Genomic DNA, 22,677 nt, shown 5'->3' on the forward strand with positions numbered 1-22,677 from the left:
TTGTTGTTGCCCAACCTATTAGATCATATATTTTCAAACTATTTTAAAACCTTGACACCGTAGGGTTGCGGCTACAGTAACTAGATGTAAGTGTTTACTGAGATATAAAACTGAACCTGGAGCACAAATGCAATTTGGCATCAAATAGGTCTGCCGAGCCCTGGAGCCAGATATAGCAGATCAGCATGTATTTAGTATAGGGACTGACATTACTTGTAAAACTGATTGAATGAATGGGATGATCTAAGACTGCTGACTGAAAACAGTGGCTAGAGACCCACAAGGTCAGGCAGGACCGCATCAGACTATGGTTTGTTTGCCCATAAATTGCACATCATCAGTGTGAGGCTTTTCACAAGCTCCGTTTCCCAGTGGTTGATTCTAGTCTGTTATAGTTCTAAAGTAATAGTACACAGGGGATACTAGACTTTGTGCCTGATTCACAGAACATTTTCCTTTTGTATTATGCTGTTATAAAATGCTTCTGTGAATCGGGCCATACGTCTGGAGACAAAACTGCTTCGTGTGCTTTGCCAACAGATGTAGGCACCTTGGCCAGTTCAAGCGGGTACAGCAATCCAATGTATATGTGTGTTGCTGCTAATCACTACACATTTTGTCTGCAGGTGGGTGGGGAGGGTGCCTGGTTTTATAGTGATATGTACAAGGGTTAAAACCCTCCGACTGGAGGTGCGATGGCAAGTGCCTGTCAAATTTCTCACCTCGAGAGCTGTTTTCCCTTCCGTTTAAGGTTGCTGCAGCAGCAAGCGCCCAGAGGCAGAGGCCCAGGTCCTATGAATAGACGCCCCCTCCCCCTATGATTAAGGGTAAGGCTGCTGGTTGCAGCTTTTAGATGGCTAACGCCTTTAATGATTAGCATTGCTTCACCAAATTGCACAGCCTCTTAATTGGGGTGAAAGATGCATGTAATGGGCCAAAGGAAGGCGTGATATCTATTCTGCCTCCCAGACTCAGAGGAAGGGGTAGGCAGTTGGCAGCACAATGATTTTGCTGTTTCCAAAAATGCACCATCCACAACAAAATGTTGAGGCTGGCTCTATGCCCCTGGATACTAGCCATTAAGTTGCCCATGACCGTATCCATCATCCCAACAGTTTCCTTTGGCGCCAGGAGCCCTGCATCTCACAGAATGACCCTTGTCTCTGTCATTTAGGTGCATTGCAAGAGGAGAGATTTTTTTCCTGTAATTTTGCTTCTTTTTGGTTCTAGTATGCCAACATTCAAATCCTAGTTTAGCTTAATTTAGTTTCGTTTCTTAAGTTGAGAATTTGGGGCCTCTTTCTGTAAGAAAAGCCGTTGGTGGCAATCTTAACCACTCTAGAGGCAGTGTGGAGTGCCCAGTGGTTTCTACAGGAAATTACAGCAAGTGGTAAAAATATAGCCCTCGGAAGAACTATGTTTCAGCAGTTTAGCACATTCCGTCAGGGCTCACAGACCTCCCATATTTTAATTTCAGCAGCGGGTCGAGTACCCTGCGTTCTAAACGGCACCACCATCATTGATCCAGAGTTTGACCACACCGTGCATACTCACATTTCCAGCAGTTAGTTATGCTCTTTTCCATTTTAACTTCAGCTCACAGCTGATCATTTTTGAGGTGATAATGTTAACTGTTTTTATTCAATATTTTGTTTTACAATAGATATTGCTTGCATTAATTCATTTACAGCTCGTTGTGTTTCTACCTCCGGTGTCCATTTTAGAGCCATCGGTATTATTGCTTTATAATTTCCCCTGAATTTGACTAGTAATGGACGGCGGTGTTCATTTCGCCCTAAATCGTCCTCTTGATTTCAAATGACTACTAAAGAAGCAAAGTGCATGAGAAAGCAGATCACATTTTCTTTATTTTCCAACAGGTTATGAAAGCTGCAAAAGTGGGCATGAAGGAATATGAGCTGGAAAGGTAAGATCACCGCGCATGCTGAAGCCTGCTTGAGTAAACCCTAATATTCTGCCACCAAAATAAATTCACATTTTGTGAAGCAGAGTCGGATTTCTTTCTGCCTGGAAGCAAAATGCTGATGACCTCTTGTTAAATCAGATTATCCGTCCAAAAATGTGGGTTGCTTCTATTCCATTGATATTATGTTGCGTTTGTAAAGGGCTTGTCGACCACAAACATACCTCCATTGGAGCTGGATTTAGGATGGTGCAAGCTACCTGTTGAATGCTTGAGAGAAATGAAGAATTTTAAATTTGTGGCGGAAAATACCAAGGGACGCACAAAAGCGCATGTGGATGGAGTGTCCGAGCATGGAGGCCATGCCCTAAAAAGAGCAGCCTTCTTTATCCGAGATGTTGTCTTTGGCAGCTGCAAAGAGCCTAAAACTGTCAGAGCGTGTGCTTCTTGCAGGACAATAGAGTGAGATTCTTTTAGAAACTAAAGAAGGCACAGTGCCGGAAAGACACAGTCAATACAGAGGAATTTAAATTGCAGGTGCTGCAAATGCAATTGGAAAAGAAACCAGTTAATATGAGAGCAGTGTCTCAGACCGAAAGGCAAGGTGGGTGGTAGTGCTGGAGAATCGGAATGTGCGATTACTGCCTTAGTGCAGTGGGGACTGAGATGCGAGCAGAAAGAGAAATGGGACAGTGAAGCGAGCAGGAGCTTGTGATGGGACCAATCTGAGAAGAGTGAGCTAGAAAGGCATCCAGTTTAACGCCAGGGTTCTTCAGCATGGGGACAGGACAGATGGAGGTAAGAGGGACAGAATTGAGAGCCTTGCTGAAAATGTTGGGGGTGGGGGTATGACATGTAAATGAATGGGGCCCCTGCCAAATGAATGGAACAAAATGGTATGCCACAAAAGCTGGGGGTGACTAGCACCCCCCGACCTCTAAATTACGCCCATGCCAGGATGCATTGCCTACTGGCAAAATTGAAAATAAAGAGGAGGGTAGCAGTCTTCCCTTGCAACTGGACACCAAATTGGGCTACTTCGGCATAAATGTAAAAAATTAAATCGATAGTTGAAATAAGTTGGTGAGGAGATGGAACACAGCAATTAAATGGAAATGAGGAAAGAGAGGCCCTCTGGGGGACTCCACATTAGAGGCCAATGAGAGTAAGAAAAGAGCAGGAATGACACTACCTGTGAGCGGCCTGTGAGGAAAGCACTTTGCTAGCAAAGCAGTGGTAAAAGAGCCTATTCAGGAGATGCCATGATCAACCATATCAAACACAGTGGAAAAGTTAAATATCACAAGACCAATGACTTCAGTTTTAAGTCTCATTTCATAAAGAGCAGCCAGCAGCACCTGCTGACAGAACCCAGCCTGATGAGACTGGAGTAGACCCTGGCTCTCCACACATTTCTAAAGTTGGTAGTGGCAATTCTTTTGTTCTTATGACGGAAAGGATGTAGGGGACATTAGGTGAAAAATCAGAGAAGACTTCAGTATCCAGAGAGCTTTTTCAGAAGGGGTATGATACAATGCCAGTAGAAAAAGAGAGGGTGATCAAAGAAGCAAGGATTTCTCAAAATAGAGTAGGACAAGTAGAAAAGCTCTAGCTAGGCACTGATCAAGGGAAAAGCATGTTTTAATTTTAGGAAAAGTACCAGGACAGTGTTCTGATCAATGGAGAGAAAATTAGTTAACAGAGTTAGAGTGGAAAACCGAGAGAGGGGGCAGAAGGTAAGACATAGACATCAGAGGTGGCATCAAAAATACCATAGATGGGGATTTGGATAGCAGCCATGTTCTCCTAAAAAAAGGAAGACATTGTCACACACTGAGAGATGAAGCAATTGAAGGCGAGGTGGTTGTTCATAATGGTGAATAGCTCTGTCTCAGTTTTGTCTGCTGACTCGAGGTGAGAAGAGTAGACTATGTGCTTGGCCTCATGGATGGCTTTCTTATATGATGAGAGCTAGGAAAGATGAGAATCTCTGGCTGGCGGAGTAGCAGACTAGCTCCTGAGATGGTTTGCACATTCTGTAATAGATTTGATAGTGGGTAAATCCTGAGTAAGCCATTTAGACTTGTAGCTACATGGCTGCTCGTACGAAAGATGAGGGGTGAGAAGCAGAAACCTTTCCTCTAAAGAAAGGGCATTAAGTGATTTCAAAGAGCAGATGAGGGCAACCAAAATGAACGGCAGAAGTAGGTGCAAGCGAGTCGAATGCAAAAAGGAACTAGGAAGTGATCGGACCAGCCAAGAGTAAATGTTGGTGAAATTTGGATCAGGCCGAGGGTACTAAAATGTGGGCAGAAGGTTTGATTTTCTTCTGCCCTCCTCTGGGTTTTAAAATCCAGCAGAAACACTTTATACTTGCATGTTTTTGCTCAGTGTCTTCCATAGATACAGGCATGCCGATCTTTAACACAGGGAGTGTCTAAACACCCCTTTTTTCTTGCTGTTTTAAATCTGCACTGCTCACGTTGTCCATATGCATCTTCCTTGTTTTTCACTTGGTGAAAAGTCATGCATCTTCTATTTTTTTAATCCGTATGTATTTACAGATTCTAGTCATTGCCTTTTTAAGAGTCCGTTGGGTGCAGTGCCTTTAAGGCATTTAAAGTATTTTTATTACAGTTTTCGAAAGTGAAGACCACGTTGTGTAACTTTCGGATTGTCGCTTGTGGTAAAAGGTTTAGTTAAGTACGGAGCACATGTTTGAAAAGTAAATAATTGTACATAGCAGCACGAACAAATACACTTTTTACAGGTTTTTGTTGGAGTAACTACTTGTCAAAGGTGGTGCAATACCTTACCTTTTTTGCCATAGATGATAGCTTGGTTAAGAAGTCAATGGGCCTAGGTATGCAAATGCACTGTACCGTTTTAGCAAATTCTATATAATTATTCCATAGGCATGGACACACAGATCGGCTAAAATGTGTCCCATGGTTCCAGGCACACTACCAACTGTACATTTACATGTATTTAGAAGTAAGTATGTGGACATGTGGCAACTCTATTTGTTTTTTGTGTTAGTATTGTATGGATATGGTGGCCCATAAGGAAAAAAAAGAAATTACCAACTTTAATGGAGACTAAAATCAGACATTTTTACTAAGATGGAACGACATCCCATTTAGACAAGTGACCGTCTCCACTTTGTACCGCACAGCACAACGCTCTTTGCATCCCCATCCTTCTTCCCATTGCAGAGGTGTTTGTCTATCAGTGACATGGTAACTTTAGAAGGATTTCCTAATACCAGTTCGGAGATGGGTACACTGTACAGTTAGCCATTATGATTGTGTGGGAATGAAGAGCTTTCAAAACAATCAGTTTAAAAGTCACCCCATCATACATTCTAGTGCTGGGAGAAAAGATCTTGTAGGGTAACATGTGGCGGCATAATACTGAAAACTAAAGATGCCAGCATGCCAGCCTGTTCTGTGTACTGAATCAGATCCTGTTAAGATGTGAACCCACAAGTGCTATGCCAATTCAAAGATATTTACAATTAAGTGGATGCGTTGGGGAGATTAGCAATACATTTTGAAGAAAACCATTTTTTAAATTGACGTCTCAAAAGTAGTCTAGCATGACTTCCATTAGAATTAATTTGCATCCCGCAGAAAATGAAATGAAGGAATATTGAGGAAAATTGTTGTTTTATGAGTAGTGTGAAAAGCCCATTTGTGACTCAGACAAAACATATTTGTTTAATCAAGCCATAATGAATTCTGAAATAATGGTATTTAATGAATTGCTTTTTCAGTGTGTCAAATTAACCCACCCATTTTACCACTCTGCCCTGATTAATTTAATAAGAAGTTAAATATTCTACATCTGGATTTCAAATAGGTCGGACGCCATGTCGGCCATCTTTGAACATGAATTCAGAGCATGCATAGTTGATTGCGTAAACTGATTGCGATGCATCAGGTGCGCCACCCATGGCTCTTTGCCGTTCGCTTTTCGGTTGGCAGAGTATATTGTTCCTGTTCTGTGCTCGTACAGGAGCCAGTCTCCAGTTGATGTTGTTACTGCCTTGATATTTTCTTGCTTTTCTCTCTACAGTAGGGTCTCAAATGGCAAGCAATCATTACGCCAGTGATGTTTGTAGTTTAGTGCAGAATTGCCGACTATTCAATAATAGTGTTCATGCAAAATTCTTTAGACCAACACACTAAACTAATAACTTGCTCAAAGCACGATGTTAAAACTTAGACCGTTTTTTGCAGGATGCAAATAGCAATTTGATATTATTCAGGGTTACACGAACATGAAGCCCAGCAGAGTCCTCATATCCAGGTGGATGTAAGGTAAAGCAGGTTTGTGGGTTCCAAGAGCGTGATTACCTCTCGGAGAGCCGGAGGCTGAAGTAGGTTTTCTGTGGTATAGAAAGGATGACAAAAATATGGTTGTGGGAAAGTAAGAAATCCTGTGAGAGAGGTGGCAAGAGCGAGCAGGCCCAGAATGTTACAAAGGGGGGAGGAAAGATATCATGGATGTAGAACATGTAAAAGGCCCCAAGAGTAAGGACACCAAAGCAAAGTTTCTGTGATGGAGAAATCCTATAGGAATGTGAAGCAGACATTCTGATGTAAAAATACTTGCTCCTTCTGACCCTCCCAGCACTGCTCAATTCTCCCGGAAACGTTTGTTCATGTTTCCAGGACCCCTGTACTTTTTGAAGTTGGCGTCTGCAATTCGCCATCACATAGTCTGACGGCCAAAATTATTTCCACAAGGCCTCTTGACCAATTCTTGTTTTCTTTTTTTTCTTTTTTATTTGGGAGTTTTTACCCTTGTGAAAGAAAGTTAATTATTTTTGAAAGAACACAGCCACCAATTAAGTGGGTAAAAATTGGATTTAATTAAAGCTTCAAAGGAACAGATCCCCAGCACGTCTTCACTGCAGGTTGGGACACTTCAACTGAAACAGAACTAATATCCAGTATAAATATTCTTCAACATACCTCATCAAATGAGATTCTGCTTGGAACCTTCCCTACATCATATGAATGGAACACTTTATGAATGATCTACGATCGAGCTAAGCAGCAACTATTTACACATAACAAGTAACATCATAACATATCTCCCTCATCACACAAAAGCTCTTCTCACCACCGCTATTCGGTTTTTATTCCAAACCTGTCCCCCGCTCACTCTTGCGGCCGCTTTCATTACTGCAACCACACAAACGGGATTGGAATAAAGATCACCTTTTCTCTTTATTAATGCCTTTCTGATTCTCACATAATCCCCACACTCTACTCCGAGTTCCTTATTTCCTCTTCTTAAATTTTCCCTCATAACATACTGTTCCCTTTTCATTTTGAGGGTCTTCCTCAATTCTCCAATCACACAATCCGATTCACGTCCTCTTACTAACCAGGGAGTGCACACTTCGGAATACCTCTTTCACCCACTCATCAATTCGAACAGGGACATGCCAGTGACAGAATGTGGCACCATCCTTAATGCACACATTCTTTTTTCAACAGCCTACCTCCTATCCATACCACATACACCCGCCAACCTGATACCCTCCATTATACACCGATTCATCCTCAGCACCAATCCGTTCCCTTCAGGATGGTATAAAGCTGCTCTCTTATGGATAATGCCACATCCATTCACATACTCCTCAAAACATCCTCCTGTAAGCTGTTATCAGTTAAAATACAACTCTGGAATCCTTCCCTTCCGAAAATCTCACATAAGAACGCAACTATTCTCTCTCCATTGATATCGCTAACAATTTTATGTTCACACCATCTAGAAAACATGTCCACTAACACAATTATAAACCTGCCCTGTCCAAAACCCATCTCCACGGGACCAAGTATATCTAAAGGTACCTCCTCCCATAATTTACCTGGAACATCATTGAGCATTACGGATTGCTACTTTGCCATGGCATCTTTACAGCTTTCTAAACAACCCACGCAATCTTTCAATTGTTTTTCTACCTCTCTATCAAAACCGGGCTACCAGTAATCTGCCTTCAGCACAGCCTTTGTTTTAGTGATACCAATATGTCAATAATGCTTGGTCTGATATACTCTGGCAAAACCGCTCCACCCCACCGAAGCACAACTCAGTTTTCCACACTCAATTCTTCCCAAACGTCCCAAAATGGCCTCTCCTCTGAGCCAACTCTGCTTTCTGGGCCAACAGCTCTCCACATACAACTTCACTTTAGATAAAACCTCATCATTCTCTATTGATCTTATCTATTCTTCTTCACTTATAACACAATCACCCATAGAAAAAACCAACTCCATCTTCTCATCAAGTCGTTTCTCTTCTTCCCTTCTAGCCAGCCTCGACAAACAATCAGCTAACACGTTGTCCCTTCCTGACACCACAGTTACATCAAAGCTATGGCATTGTAACCATGTGACCCATCCAGCCACTCTTCTAGAAACCTTATCTAAACCTTATGTTCAGAAATCGCTTTCAAAGGTCTATGATCCGTTTTAATCATGAATTGTCCCCCATACAAAACTCTTAAACTTCTCCACTGCCCAAAAACAACCGAATGCTTCCTTCTCCAACACAGTGATTCTTAGTTCTGCACCTCTTAAGTCTCTAGATGCATGGGCTATGATTTCTTCTTCACCTGGGACAATATTGCCCCCAATCCTACATCACTCGCATCAACGGTAAGTATACTCCTTCTCCTTGTATCACATTTTTTTCAATGGAGCGGCTAAATCAATTTCCTCTTTGCTTTTTTTCAAACTCCATTTGACACTCGTGATTCCAGATACATTATTCTCCCTTTCTTAACAACTTCCTCATTGGTAACTTTCTTGGCGTAATACTTTATGAATTTTTGATAAAATACAAGCATACCTATGAAACTTCACCTCTTTAATCGCACTCACTAAGGGACACTTGGGCTTTATACCTTGGCCTGAAATCTCATGACCCAGATATTGCACTTTGTCGACGTGAAATAGAAATGTTTCTTTCCTCAATGTAATATCTCTATCACCCAGTACCTTCAAAGCTGCAGCCAACCTTTCATCATGCTCAGCCACGCTTTCTCATAACCCCAAAATGTCATCCTGGAAGCAGAATAGACCATCAATTTTGCTAAATAATTTGTCCATTATCCTCTGAAAAACAGAGGAGACCGATACAAGGCCAAACAGCATCCTACTGTGCCGAAAAACACCTTTGTGTGTAATGAAAGCTGTTAACTCTCTATATTTTTCTACCTGGTGATAGGCGGATGCCATACCTTGACCCACCATGGAAAGCATTTCGCTCATATTGGGCAAGGGATGTCTTATCAAGGAGCACTGAGCGATTCACTTCTCTCAAATCCACACATAGCCGTAAATTCCCTGAGTGTTTCTTAACAATTACCAGTGGGGACGTCCACTCCACTCCCCCAGCTCTTTCAATTACACCACTTCTCAATAGTTTCTCCAATTCTCTCTTCACCTCTTCTCTCAAAGCCAAAGGCACAGCTCTCAATTTTTCATATACCGGTACACTTCCCTTCTTCAACACAAGCTGATGTTGCATCCCTCTCACCTTGCCTGTTCCCTTCCTAGACACTCTTTCATGTGTGTCTTCAATACGCATAGAGGTGTCTATTTGCAACACTTGATCATCCTGGTTATGATCTTATCTTACCCTTAATCTCTTTTGATCCCGCCAACTAAACAGTGTCATGCCTTTTTTGGTAACATAGACTTTTTCCTTGGCAGACCTTCACTTCAACTTGAACTCTGCTACAAAATATCCCAGTAATTCTATCCGATCCTGATTATACCTGCCCGGATTTATATCCGGTTTGATTAAATTCTTCACATCACCTCCCATTTGTTCCTAAAATACTTTTCTAGACATCAGTGATATTTTAGACCTTGAATCTTCCATCATCCACACACTGCTACCATTCAACTTTACACTGGCATAAGGATTCTCACATTAATTATCATCGTCATGAATTATATTCACATTAATATTTTCAACATTGGCGTTTTCCTCGTCCTCCGAATACACATTTCCCTCATTATCGTTAACCACCATAACCTTCCTCAGGTTGGTTTGATTTTGTTTGCAACAGTTGGGAAAATGACCTCTCCTTTTACATTTGTTACAAATTGCCCTTCTTCCTGGACATGCTATAGAGGCTGCAAAGTGTGTTTTGCTGGCACACCTGAAACACAATATTTCGAAGGGATTGTGTCCTCCGACGTATTCCTCATCTTAGATATCTCCTTCAGGCTCTGCTGGCCTCGGAAAATTTTTTCTCTAGAGGGCGCTGCGCGTCGACGTCCTCCGAGTCGATGTCCTTCGACAGCCGCCGTGTCGACGTCATCCTGCCTATAAAGGCCGCGCGCAGCGTCCGTTGCTCAGTTCCGTTTTTCCGCGCTTACTCAGTGCCTCAGAATACCGTTGCTCAGTTCTTAGTCAGAATAATCCTATTTACCTCGAGTTATTCGATCCGTACTCGATGGCTTCCTCGTCGGAACCGACAACTCCTCGATCCGGCTTAAAGAAATGTCGAGATTGTGGGAAAAAGATGTCGTTGACCGATCCTCACAGAGTTTGTCTGTGGTGTTTGGGAGCTGAACACCATTGTTCGGAATGCGAGGACTGTATGTCAATGACAGCTAAGGCCCTGAAGGAGCGTAGGGGGAAGCTGGAGAAAGGTAAGACTTTTAAAGCTTCTTCTTCGTCGACGAAGTCGAGACATTCGTCTCCTCGTCACCATTCGCGCTCCAGGTCTCGGAGTGGGTCTCATCACTCCTCGAGATCGAAGCACTCGAAGAGGAGACGTCGAAGATCCCCTTCTCCGTCTTCCTCTGTTTCGCCAAAAAGAATCCCTTGCCCCACGAAACATAGTTCCCGGGCTGAATGGGAGGAATTCCGAAAAAATATGATGAGCGTCTTCGAGAAAGCGGCCTCGACCCCCTCGAAGACTGCCGAGAGCGATGCTCTGGTCGAAAGACCCGAAGGTCAAAAACGCCGCGAGTCGCAGTACCCGGCGAAGGAAACCTCTCGAGCGCGTCTCGAACCCTCGAGTAGGACTATGACCTCCAAACCTTCCTCGAAGGTGCCGTCGACGAGGGTTCCGTCGACGTCGAGGTCTTCGACGCCATTGTCGAAGGGACCTTCGACACACGGGTCTGTCAACTCGACGCCAGCTTCGACACCGGCGTCGACGCCAAGAAAAGTCACGGTTACCACACATCCAGTGACTATCCCCAGGTCCTCGACGTCGATGGCTTCGAGATTGTTGAGTAGAATTCCAATTCTGTCGAGGTCTTCGAGGCCTCCGCCTTTGTTTTCGACGTCGGCGTCGACGACATCGACGTTTTCGAGGCTGATAATGACAAGTTCGACACCCTCTGCCTTGGAAATGGGATTTACTCCCTTTATGAGTTCACAACAATTGAGAACTATATCCTCAATTTTAGAAGAGGGTGAATTGTCTGAACAGGAAGACACATTTGAGCTACAGGGACCTGTAACCCCAGTTAGAGAGGAATTTTCCTCTGAAGAGCGCAGGTTAAAGGATCTTCATGATTCGTTACATGAGGCAAGTGGGTTAGACACTTCCCCTGAGGTGGAGTTTGCTAAGCCAGACCCAGGGGAGCATGCTGAAACCCCCTACAGAGCCTTAATGGCCAGGATTACAGAGTTCATCGGGTGGTCTGCACCTTCACAATCTTTCCAACAAGATGACCTCACGGATATTCTTGACAAAGGCCCACAGGAGGATCCTGTGGTGCCTTTTCATAAAGCTCTTCAGAGAAAGATCATGACAAACTGGGAAACCCCAGATGTAGTACCAGCAGTAAATAAAAAACTGTCTACAAAGTACAGGGTATCTTCTACAGACCCAGAGTTTTTGTCTAAACACCCATCCCCAGAAAGTCTGGTGGTACAGGCAGCATCCTCTACCGATGTCAAGACGGCTTATCCTACTGTCCCACAGGACAGGGACGATAAAAAATATGATGCTATGGCAAAGAAAGTCTTTTCAGCATGTAGCATGGCGTTACAATCTGTTAATGCTACTTGCACCCTTGCTAGGTTCAGCCATACACTTTGGGAGTGTGCTTCTACAGCGGCTGACTGCATCCCGGAGGGAGAAGAAAGGGATGCGTTTCTGAATATTATACAGGACGGTAAAGACGCTATGTGCGAATCCCTCCCGACGGGCATTGATTCAGCTGACAGTATCAGCAGAGCAATGGCGGCAAGTACATCAACCAGGAGATTCGCTTGGTTGAGAAAGTCTGGTTTTGCCCCAGATGTGCAAGCCAGGCTCTTGAACATGCCATTCGATGGCTCTTCTTTGTTCGGGAAAAAGGCGGATGACAGTTTAGAGAAACTGCAAACTTCAAAAGCAGCAGCAAAATCCCTAGGAGCTGCAATCCGTCAGACTCCTTTTCGTCCCACAGGAACCTCTGCGAGGGGCAAGTCCTTTTGCTTCTACTCCGCATTCGGAAGAGGTAGAGGACGACCGGCTCAAAGGGGTCAAAGAAGAACTACCCGAGGTGGACGGGGTAGATATTCAAAAGCCGCAGCAACAGCAGGTGCCTCTTTACCATCAGCATCTGCATCAGCCGCCCCAAAACCACTCTGAGGACTTCCCTCACAGGACACCTGTAGGAGGCAGGTTGACTCAACATCTGGCGGTATGGCAGGCTATCACGACAGATGCTTGGGCATTGGAAACAGTTGCCCAAGGTTACTGCCTGCCTTTCCTATGTATACCTCAGAGTCATCCACCGGGGATCAGCTCTCAGAAAGCTCCAGATCCGCTCCTCTTGCAGGAAATTTGGGACCTGCTAAAGAAAAGTGCCATAGAACCGGTACCTGTAGCGGAGAGGAACAAGGGCTGGTACTCCCCTTACTTTCTCATTCCAAAGAAAGACGGAGGACTGAGACCCATCTTGGACTTGCGAGAATTGAACAAATTCCTCAGAAAAGACAAATTCAAGATGGTCACTCTTTCTCAGATCCTCCAGGCCCTTCAGTTCCAGGACTGGTTGGTATCTCTGGACCTTCAGGATGCTTATTTCCATGTGCCTATCCATCTCAAACACAGGAAATGCCTGAGGTTCGCAATTGGCAACTCTCACTATCAATTTCGAGTGCTGCCATTTGGGCTGACCTCCGCCCCGAGGGTCTTCACCAAGTTAATGTCGGTAGTGGCTGCAAGTCTAAGGAGGGAAGGGATTCACGTCTACCCCTACCTGGACGATTGGTTGATCAGGGCTGTTTCTCCGGAACAAGCTCAGATCCAGCTAAATCACGTGTGCCACTTCCTTCACAGACTGGGCTTCTCCCTCAATTTAAAGAAGTCACAAATGATACCATCGCAGAGACTCCAGTTCATAGGAGCGATCCTGGATACTTCCCTGGGAAAAGCCTCGCCACCAGAGGTGAGGGCTCAAGATATTCTACAGATGGTTACCAAGTTCGAGCATGCCCAACGTCTCCCAGCCTTCGACTTTTTGAGGTTGCTAGGCCTCATGGCATCCTGCATTTTCCTAGTGCCAGAGGCTCGCCTGAGAATGAGATCCCTCCAGTGGGCACTGAGGACTCAGTGGTCACAATTCTCAGGGAGAATGACAGATCTTCTTCAGGTTCCCGGCAGGGTGGCTCGAGACCTTCAGTGGTGGGCCTGTCAGGAGAACATTCTGAAAGGAGAACAGTTTTGGCAACCCTGGCCGGAGATAACAGTAGTCGCGGATGCCTCACTCACGGGGTGGGGAGCCCACGCCAACGACTTGACCATCAGCGGTCGTTGGTCTCAATCGGAGTCCAGACTACACATCAACCTGTTAGAGCTGAGAGCCATCAGACTTGCACTGAAGGCGTTCCTGCCATCTGTACAAGGGAAGAACGTCCTGATAATGACGGACAACACGGTGGCCATGCATTACCTCAACAAAAGAGGCGGCGAAGGATCACTACCCCTGTGCAGAGAGGCGATGCAGCTCTGGTTTTGGGCAATCCAAGAAGGAATCTCTCTATCGGCAGTTCACCTAGCCGGAGAGAAGAACTTGACAGCGGACGCTCTGAGCAGGCAGAACACAGTCTCCCACGAGTGGGAGCTAGCTCAGGAAGTCCTTCAAGAGATCTTCGCCCTTTGGGGAACCCCTCAGGTAGATCTGTTCGCCACCAGCCTAAACAGGAAATGCGACCTGTTCTGCTCAAGGGAATTTCCCCCGAGAGGAGCTCTGGGAGACGCGTTCATAGTGGACTGGGAGTTTCGGCTTCTGTACGCGTTCCCACTGGTCCCTGTCATTCCTCAAATGATCAGGAGGTTGAGAAGATTCCGGCGAACCATGATCCTAATTGCCCCGGATTGGGCCAGGAGAATGTGGTACCCGGACCTTCTAGACTTGTCCATCTGCCCTCCAATTCGACTTCCACTCAGAGAGAACCTACTCTCACAGAAGGGAGGTCAGGTTCTCCATCCAGACATCAAAACCCTCAACCTTCACGCTTGGCTTCTGAAAGGCTGAGGTACAAGGATTGGGACCTCCCTGATGATGTTATGCAGGTGTTGCTTTCGGCAAGGAGGCCAGCAACAAAGTCTTTATACCGCTGCCGTTGGAACAGATTTTGCAGCTGGTGTAGAGAACAGAATATCGACCCTTTTTCATGTGGTACACCAATGATTTTGTCCTTCCTACTATATTTGGCAAATTCAGGCCTTCAAGTTGGCACCATTAAGGGCTATCTCGCAGCGCTATCCATCTTTAAGCGTACTGCGGAAGAACCATCCTATTTCAAATTACCCTTGGTAATACAGTTTCTAAAGGGGTTAACCAATGTTTATCCCCCAAGACCATTCCAAGTTCCCCTATGGGACTTAAACTTAGTACTAACTTTCCTGATGGGTACACCTTTCGAACCTCTCCATTCTTGTTCGTTACGATTCCTTACCCTTAAAACTGTTTTATTAATAGCACTTACATCTGCTAGAAGGGTGAGCGAATTACAAGCTCTGTCTTGCAAACCCCCTCATACAATATTTCACAAAGACAAAGTTGTCCTGCAAGTGAAGCCTAATTTCCTCCCAAAGGTGGTTTCTGAATTCCATATCACTCAGAAGATTTCCCTACCATCTTTCTATCCTCCTCCTCACCCGGGGAAAGAGGAAGAGAGGTTACACAGACTAGACCCTAGGAGGGCTTTAAGTTTTTACATTAGTAGACTAGCCAGGATAAGGCAGGCAGACCAGCTGTTTGTAGGTTACACAGGTCACAAGATGGGGTTACCAATAACTAAGCAGACCATTTCCAGATGGATCATTCTAGCCATTCTGGAATGTTATAAACTGGCAGGGAAAGAGCCCCCTCAAAACCTTAGGGCTCATTCGACCAGAGGTATTGCAGCTTCATCGGCCCTCAAAAGAGGCGTGCCGGTTAAAGACATATGTGCGGCCACTACATGGTCGTCTGTCCATACCTTTACACGTTTTTACAATCTGGATTCCTCCTCTAGTCAAGAGACTAGGTTTGGAAGGGCTGTACTGCATTCTATTCATCAATAGAAGACAGCGTGAAGTCAGTACTCCCTCCTCCGATAATAGAATACTGCTATGGGAGCCTATCTAAGATGAGGAATACGTCGGAGGACACAATCCCTTCGAAGAACAAGTTACTTCTTACCTTGTAACGTTCTTTCGACGGGATGTTCCTCCGACGTATTCCTCATCGACGCTCCCATCCATCCCTGCAGTTCTACTTCCCTTGTTGTTGCAGCTTACGCTCCTTCAGGGTGATTAGTTAGTCCAGAAAGTATTATTGTGGGCTACAAAACGGAACTGAGCAACGGACGCTGCGTGCGGCCTTTATAGGCAGGATGACGTCGATACGGCGGCTGTCGAATGACATCGACTCAGAGGACGTCGACGCGCAGCGCCCTCTAGAGAAAAATTTTTCCGAGGCCAGCAGAGCTGGAAGGAGATATCTAAGATGAGGAATACGTCGGAGGAACATCCCGTCGAAAGAACGTTACAAGGTAAGAAGTAACTTGTTCTTTTTTTTCATCTCTTCTCTCGCCTTTCCATTTACTTATTTTAAAATCCACTTTTTCTTTAACATGAGGTCTGTCTTTTTCGCTTTCTTTTCTGCTTCGACTCCACCACATTGAGGACCTCAACCTTCCCTTCAATACTTTTCTCAGATATCTTTGCCACACAAGCCGTGGAATATTCCACTCTTTTCGCGATGGTCAAAACTTCCTCCAAAGATGATTCATCTGTCAACCATAGTTCTTCATAGATTCTGTTACTGTTGCAATTAATCATAAATTGGTCCCAGATGTTTGTCAAATGAGTCTTTGAACTTACACGACAGGGCTAGATGTCTTAAAACCGTTACAAATTCTTCTACCCTCTCACCCGGTTCTTGAACCCTTATCCCAAAGTTATACCTTTCAAGTATGTTACTAGTTTAGGTTTGAAATGTATGTCTAGTTTCTTTAATGCGACATCCAACTCTGACATTACATTTCCTTCACCAATTTCTGTAAGATCTGGCAGTGGGTCATATATCCTTTGGCTTTTATATCCTAGGAAATGCATGAGTAAGGCCACTTTTCTGTCCATAGAAAAGGAATTTCCGCATGCTGCTCTGATATAATGCTGTTGGGCCCACTGCAGTGACATTCGAATCTGTAAATGCCCCCACAGTGCTGCTGAGTGGGCATTTAGAGATTTTGGGTGGACCTTGCCTGCTCAGGTCCTACCCAGTCTACGCCTCTGCAACATAAGTATGGGACATTAGATGTTTTAAGAGAAGTGCCTCATGACTATGGACTCACTGGATGTTAACTCGTTAGAGTAGGCACCGCAGTGGCAAAGACTATGTTTAGCCAATTTTCATATGCTTCCCTGTACAATCCCACGGTGGGAAACAGATCCTTGGACCTGCTTGGTAAGTTAGCGCATGTCTTCAGCAACTGAACTCCACAGTAGCTTAGAGCAAAACTGTTCATGAAATTGCTTACATGTTCACTATTTGTCTGTAAACGGACTATCGCTTGTCATTAGTGTAACAAACAGTTTGACCAAGCTTCTCTTCCCATTGCTCACCCAGACACTGGAGCACGTTGCACATTATTTTTCTTGTGTGGATCATTTACGAGAGGGGCAACAACATGTGAGTAGAGCACCATGAACAATCTCTAGTGTATCCACCTAATGGCTGACGCCCTGACGCAGCCTCGTGAGGTGAGGGAAGCGCAAGCCCATTTCAGAGTTCGACATTTGCGCCGGGATTCATGTGAAGGTAGTAGCAATGGGTTGCGTTGATGTGTTCTGCCCTGTGTGTTTCAAATGCTATTTACTGGACCTGTTCACGTTTTGAAGTCCAGTCTAAGTTTCAAATATCGGGTGCTGGATTTCTACATTCAGAATGGCGTTTCTTTTTTTTTTAATTTGCTCTGCTGCAGGTGCGTTGACCCAGTACTCTGGTTTTACTGTTGGTTTTAAAAATATATGCATTTCCTGTTCTGTGCAATGTAACACGTGGTATCTAAAATACATTGAAATTACATTAGCAAGAAAAGGCGTGACAGTTGCAGGCGTATGATTAATTCGCAATACTGCCACTTAGTGGTGGTGCCTGACTGCAGGTGTGTTACTATTATTCCTCCATGTTCCTTCCTTGAAGAATTTCTCTGCTTGGTGGGGCTGAGGGATGCCTTTTGTGTAGGGCCATATGGAGTGATCCTTATTAGCCATAGCCGTGATCATTGCAAAGCAGTATACTGCCTGCAGAGGAAAGGAGGCTGGAGAGCCGGACTGCACAGCATCTACGGTTGTGGACTCTCAGGCTCCCTAGTTGGGCTTGCACAACTGTGCAGCTATATAGATGAGCTGGCTGATTGGTGTTGGGGTGGCATGCTCGCTCTTGCTCAGGGCGTGATTGCTGCACAGCCTGCAATGCCTGGCACTGCCAGAATGGGACGACTGTTGTTGGTACTGGTTAACGGGGTGAGTGATGCACAATACTTGATTGAGTCACTGTTACAAAATACAGGGGGGGGCGGGGGTGTGTGTGTGTGCGTGTGTGTGTGTGTGTGCGTGTGTGTGTGTACGGGGGGGAGATGGGGGGTGGTTAGGGGGGTAATCGTTCTAGAGTACTGCTTAATGGGGGCGAATATTGCTCAGTACTGCCAGTTTCAGTTGCTGATGCTAGGTTGTTCACTGAATACACCTTGCACAGTGAATATTGTATGCTGCATTTATTTTGCAAACTATTTAGTCACCTACATCACAGTTAACCCGACCATATGAGTATCCTCTTTAGCACATTAAACTCTTGAGGATGCAGATACATCCTGACACTAAATCCAGGACCTATTTATCAAGGCAATGATTGGGTGCAAGTTGTCCAGGAAGATGGCACTTGGAGGTAATTTCAGTGAGCTGTGGCTAAATCATGGGCAGTTTTGGCCGGAAATGCAGCTCTCTGCCAGTATTTTGATTGCCAGTGGCTCCAAAGTGAAGGTCCCAGCTCTCACCTTCCTAGCTCTATGCAGATGAACAGGCTCAGGCGCTGAGTATTTGCAGACAAAATTCCAACCTTATGTTCCGGCTGTGCGCTTTGCTCAGCCGATGCTTGCCCCCCTATTTTAGCTCATTTTAAGCGTTTCGATGAAAGGAACAAAACTCTGCTCCCTGATCTTAGCATGCCTTTGTTTACCATCACTGGTGGCAGCTCTTGACTGATAGCAAATAAAGGCTCCTTTGCCTCCAGCTCATTGCCATGCAAACGTAAGTATCAGGCAGATACTTAAGGGTGCATGACAGTGAGCTGGAGCCAAAGGGCCCTTTATTTACTGTTGCAGGAGTGAGGGGGTGGGCGGCAGGTTACGCTTGTGCATCCGCACACCCTTGAGCCAGCGAGCTAGGATGGGACATGATGCTGGCAGTCAAACGGCCGGAGGAAAGGCAGACTTGAGTGGGTCTTTTTTTATTTTATTTTTTAAGTGGGCGAGCACATGGTGGAGGTCGTGGACGGCTCGCCCAACTCTACTTGATAGTAATTCAGGAGTGATATAGACACCCATTTGTGAGCAACTGGATCCATTAGAAACCCTTTGGAAATAGTTATCTGCAATTTACACCATGGCACATGCTTTTAGGTTAAAAGCATGAGACAGCAGTTTATTTGCAGCAGGGCTTAGATATGTCAACTGGCTGTTACAGGATCCAAATGCTGACCTATACTTTATTTAACAATCGGACAAGATATACAAAAGGCAGAAAATGAATAGGCACCCTTTTGTCCATAATCGCAAGAATCCTTTTGCAATATATAACATAAAAGGACCAATGCGGAGCGCCTGGGAGTGGAAAACAGCGTAGCTGGAATGGCCAAGCTGAGCGGCTGAACCCCAGGTCCCAGGAAGAACCCGCAATGTGGTTGCTCAGAAAGAAGGTAACTGGTACCATGATAGACCTGGTAAAGGCTTGGGGAGGATTGAAGATTGTATTGGGAGCCATATCTCTCGTCACAGTAGCAACCCTAAGCCTACTGACCTTGAAGAATGCATCAGGACCATCTCCCTCATCACAGTAGCCATCCCAAAGCTACTGAAACTGGAGAGTGCATCATGAGACCTCTCTCGTCTCAATAGCCACCCTAAAGCTACTGATCCTGAAGAGTGCATTGGGAGACATCTCCCTAAAGCTACTAACTGTGAAGGCATCACAATGTATGACAGACAACAGACTTCAAGTTCAAAGAAACACTTTTATTTAGCTTGTATTTTAGGATGGTTGAACGCCTAACTTGCCCTATGCTAAGGTGGGATTTCCCAACCTAAATAAAACTAAGGCAAGAGTTCAACTAGGGAATCTGTCTATGTCCAAAACCTATGGTTGCCCTCACAACTATATCGGTACAACGCGTAGGGATGTCAGTAACGAAAAGAAAACAATGTTCAATACAAATGTCTGAGCTTCTTCCAGCTCACAGCTTCCTTTCACCTCCCTTCCCCAAGTGTAAAGCAGTTCCACAAAAAGTTAAAACCTTAAAGTTACCTTCCTTGGATTCAAGAAGATATCATTTTAACAAATACTTAGGATTCCCTTGCCCAATTTCTAAGCCACAAAACCAATGGGAACCTTGAGACTCTGACCTCACTTCATCAAATGTCTCAGATCTCAAGGGTTCCCTTACCCAAGGTATAATTTGGTTATTGGTTAAACAACACAGTTCAAAAGAAAATATCATTGCCTTCTTTATTTTAATTTTCACAATTCCGTTGTTTCCATTTTCAAATATTTGTTCGGGTAGCTTTCACACAAGTTGGAAATTATATTTTTTTCTGTTGTTTAAGTTTAAAGTTTTCCATTATAAATCAGACTTCAGGTTTTATTTTCTTGTTCTTTAAAGTTATATTCACTCTGGAACTCAGCATATAATAGTTTGCTTGAATTTAGGGTGCAGTTCCCTCTTTAGCTTCAAAAAGCTCTTGATTCTGTTTGTTTAAAATATTTAATGTTGGTTTGTTTTACTTTAAATGGATTGCCCAGTGTTCAGAAAAATTCGAAAAACATGTTTCATGCCACACGCAACCACTCCGATACAAAGTATTCCTGGCAATTCTGTAATTGAAAATGTGAAAGACCCCGGAGACCTTCAAAAACGTGCTTGTTTACGACACGGGCCACTCCGATAGAAAGTATCATTTGTTAACAGTTCACACACTCGCACACCAAATTTCCCATCCACCAGAAACTCACTGGTCACATTGACGGGTCTCACTGCAGCTTTGAGCACACGTTTGCTGACTTCCAATGCCAGAGTCCCACCTTCTGCCTCTCGGGCACTCCTATGTTGGCCTCTCAACACAGCGGAACAAGCAACACGAGCATAAGGGAAAGGGACAGCCTTCCCACATGGCTTCCCGCACTTCATTCCTTCCGTTCCAGAGAGTCCCAGCTCCCAGACCACACTTACATGGACCACCTTTCTCCATGGTCCCCAGCGTCTCGATCCAGGAAGGATCTCTGCTGCTTTCCCCAGTCTCCATGCTACTTTCCCTGTCAGCTCTGTTGCTTCTCTGTTGAGATCTTTTCATACACCTGCATCCCCTTGACAGGCTGCAGGTGTGAGTGTTCAGTTAGCCCTGTCTGACCACAATTAATGGGACAAGCATCTCCCTTACAGCTTTTAGCAGGCATCTTCTTCGTCCCAGTACCAGAGTGGTAAAACAGAGCATGGTCTTCATCGCTGTTCGTTGCCTCTTCTTCGTCCCAGTACTGTCAATTGTGGAGAAATGTGGGGAAATTAAAGTCTTTCCAGGTGCGCCTAGTGGCTGTAATTGCAGAGCAATGACTGTGCTGCAACCCAAGGCCTGTGTAAAGAACCAAGCCAAGGGACAGAGGAGTAAAGGAGACTCCCTGTTAACAAGGCTGGACCAGAAACACTCGGGATGGAGAGGGGTGTGGGTCCCAAGTGTGCCTAAAGTAGTGGCAGAAGGAGAAGTTGGTAAGTGGAAGCAGCCCACAACTATGGTGTTCCTGGAGCCGGTGAGTGAAGCTCTGTGTTCAGGTTCACTCTGAAACTAATACCAGCTCTATATGAACTCGTGTAAGAGTGGGAGCGAGTAGAATCTGTTCATCGTTGTGAAGTCCTGCTGACAATGGAAATGTATCGCATGCACTTCCAATACAAGTTGTAGTGCTCGCATATAAAGAAAAGCTTTTCATTTCCCATTCTTAAACTGTTTAACGTTACCGGAGTGGTTGCATGTCTTCAATTAAGAAGGGGAACACTTTTCAAATCACTCAGAAACCCTGAAGATGTCTTTCACAATTTGTTACAAGACTTGTTACATCAAAGAGAGGTCATGTGTGAACAATTGTGGTTCCCGACCGGAGTCAGAGCATAACTCTGTGTTAAAAGTGGGAATACAATTACTTACTAAAGTTAACAATCTTCCTTAAAGAGTGGTTGTGTGTAGCTAAATCACATTCTCTTTTGAAGATTGAACCTTGTAACATAAAGAAGAAGTATTTAGTAAATGTAGAAGTTATTGAACTGACAAAAATATCAAAAATTACCCAAGCCCAGAGGTGAACCCTTTCTATAGTGAAACCAGTCCTGGTGAAATCTATCCACCTGAATTCAGAAGTTGTTAAAGGTTCAGTGCCCACTGATGCGAGTGTGGCATTGTTATGCCAAGCTGGAAGTGTGGCAATACAGCTTCAGGGTAGCTACTGGAACCCAGAAGGTGTGAATAAAGCTGGGTAAGGGAGCTGGGTGTTTGTAAGAAGATTAAGTCAACAATCTGTAATGCTGAGATTGTTGATGCTGAGAGAAAGGCAGTCTGGAAGCAAAGCCAGGTTATACTGGAAGCAGTAAGACAGACAGAAGAGGCAAAGAGGCTGCCCTTTCCTTATAGCATAGGAAAGAAGAGTGCCTTGCCTACCTGTTCAGGTCGAAGAGTCTTGTCATTAAATTGCTTAACAAACAAAGTATAAAGGTGAAGCAGAAGTACCTAAACTGGTGTGTATAATATTGTCAGTTGATGTCACATTGAAGTTGGTTGAAGTAGTAGCATACTGTGGAGTCAAGGAGTCGGATTCCACAGTAACAGTAGTAGAAGGGTGGTTGTCTTGAGGAAACCAACATCCTAAGAAGCATCCTGACGATTATACCAAAGACACTGCTGCGGTCATAAAAACTTGGATAGTTGTTAAAGAAGGAGTTAGTCATTTATTCTTTGAACCG

General features: G+C 44.6%; 1 protein-coding gene across 1 annotated transcript in view; it reads left to right on the forward strand.

The window, feature by feature from the left end:
- PEPD (peptidase D) overlaps positions 1–22,677 on the forward strand; it is a 1,156,120-nt gene that overhangs the window by 538,244 nt on the left and 595,199 nt on the right. Inside the window, exon 9 of the mRNA XM_069639310.1 lies at positions 1,881–1,927. Coding sequence (XP_069495411.1) covers positions 1,881–1,927 — 47 coding nt within the window. The remainder of the gene's footprint in view (positions 1–1,880; positions 1,928–22,677) is intronic.

This window comes from Ambystoma mexicanum, chromosome 1q, assembly GCF_040938575.1.
Source record: "Ambystoma mexicanum isolate Mex_15411 chromosome 1q, UKY_AmexF1_1, whole genome shotgun sequence".
Lineage (NCBI taxonomy): Eukaryota > Metazoa > Chordata > Amphibia > Caudata > Ambystomatidae > Ambystoma > Ambystoma mexicanum.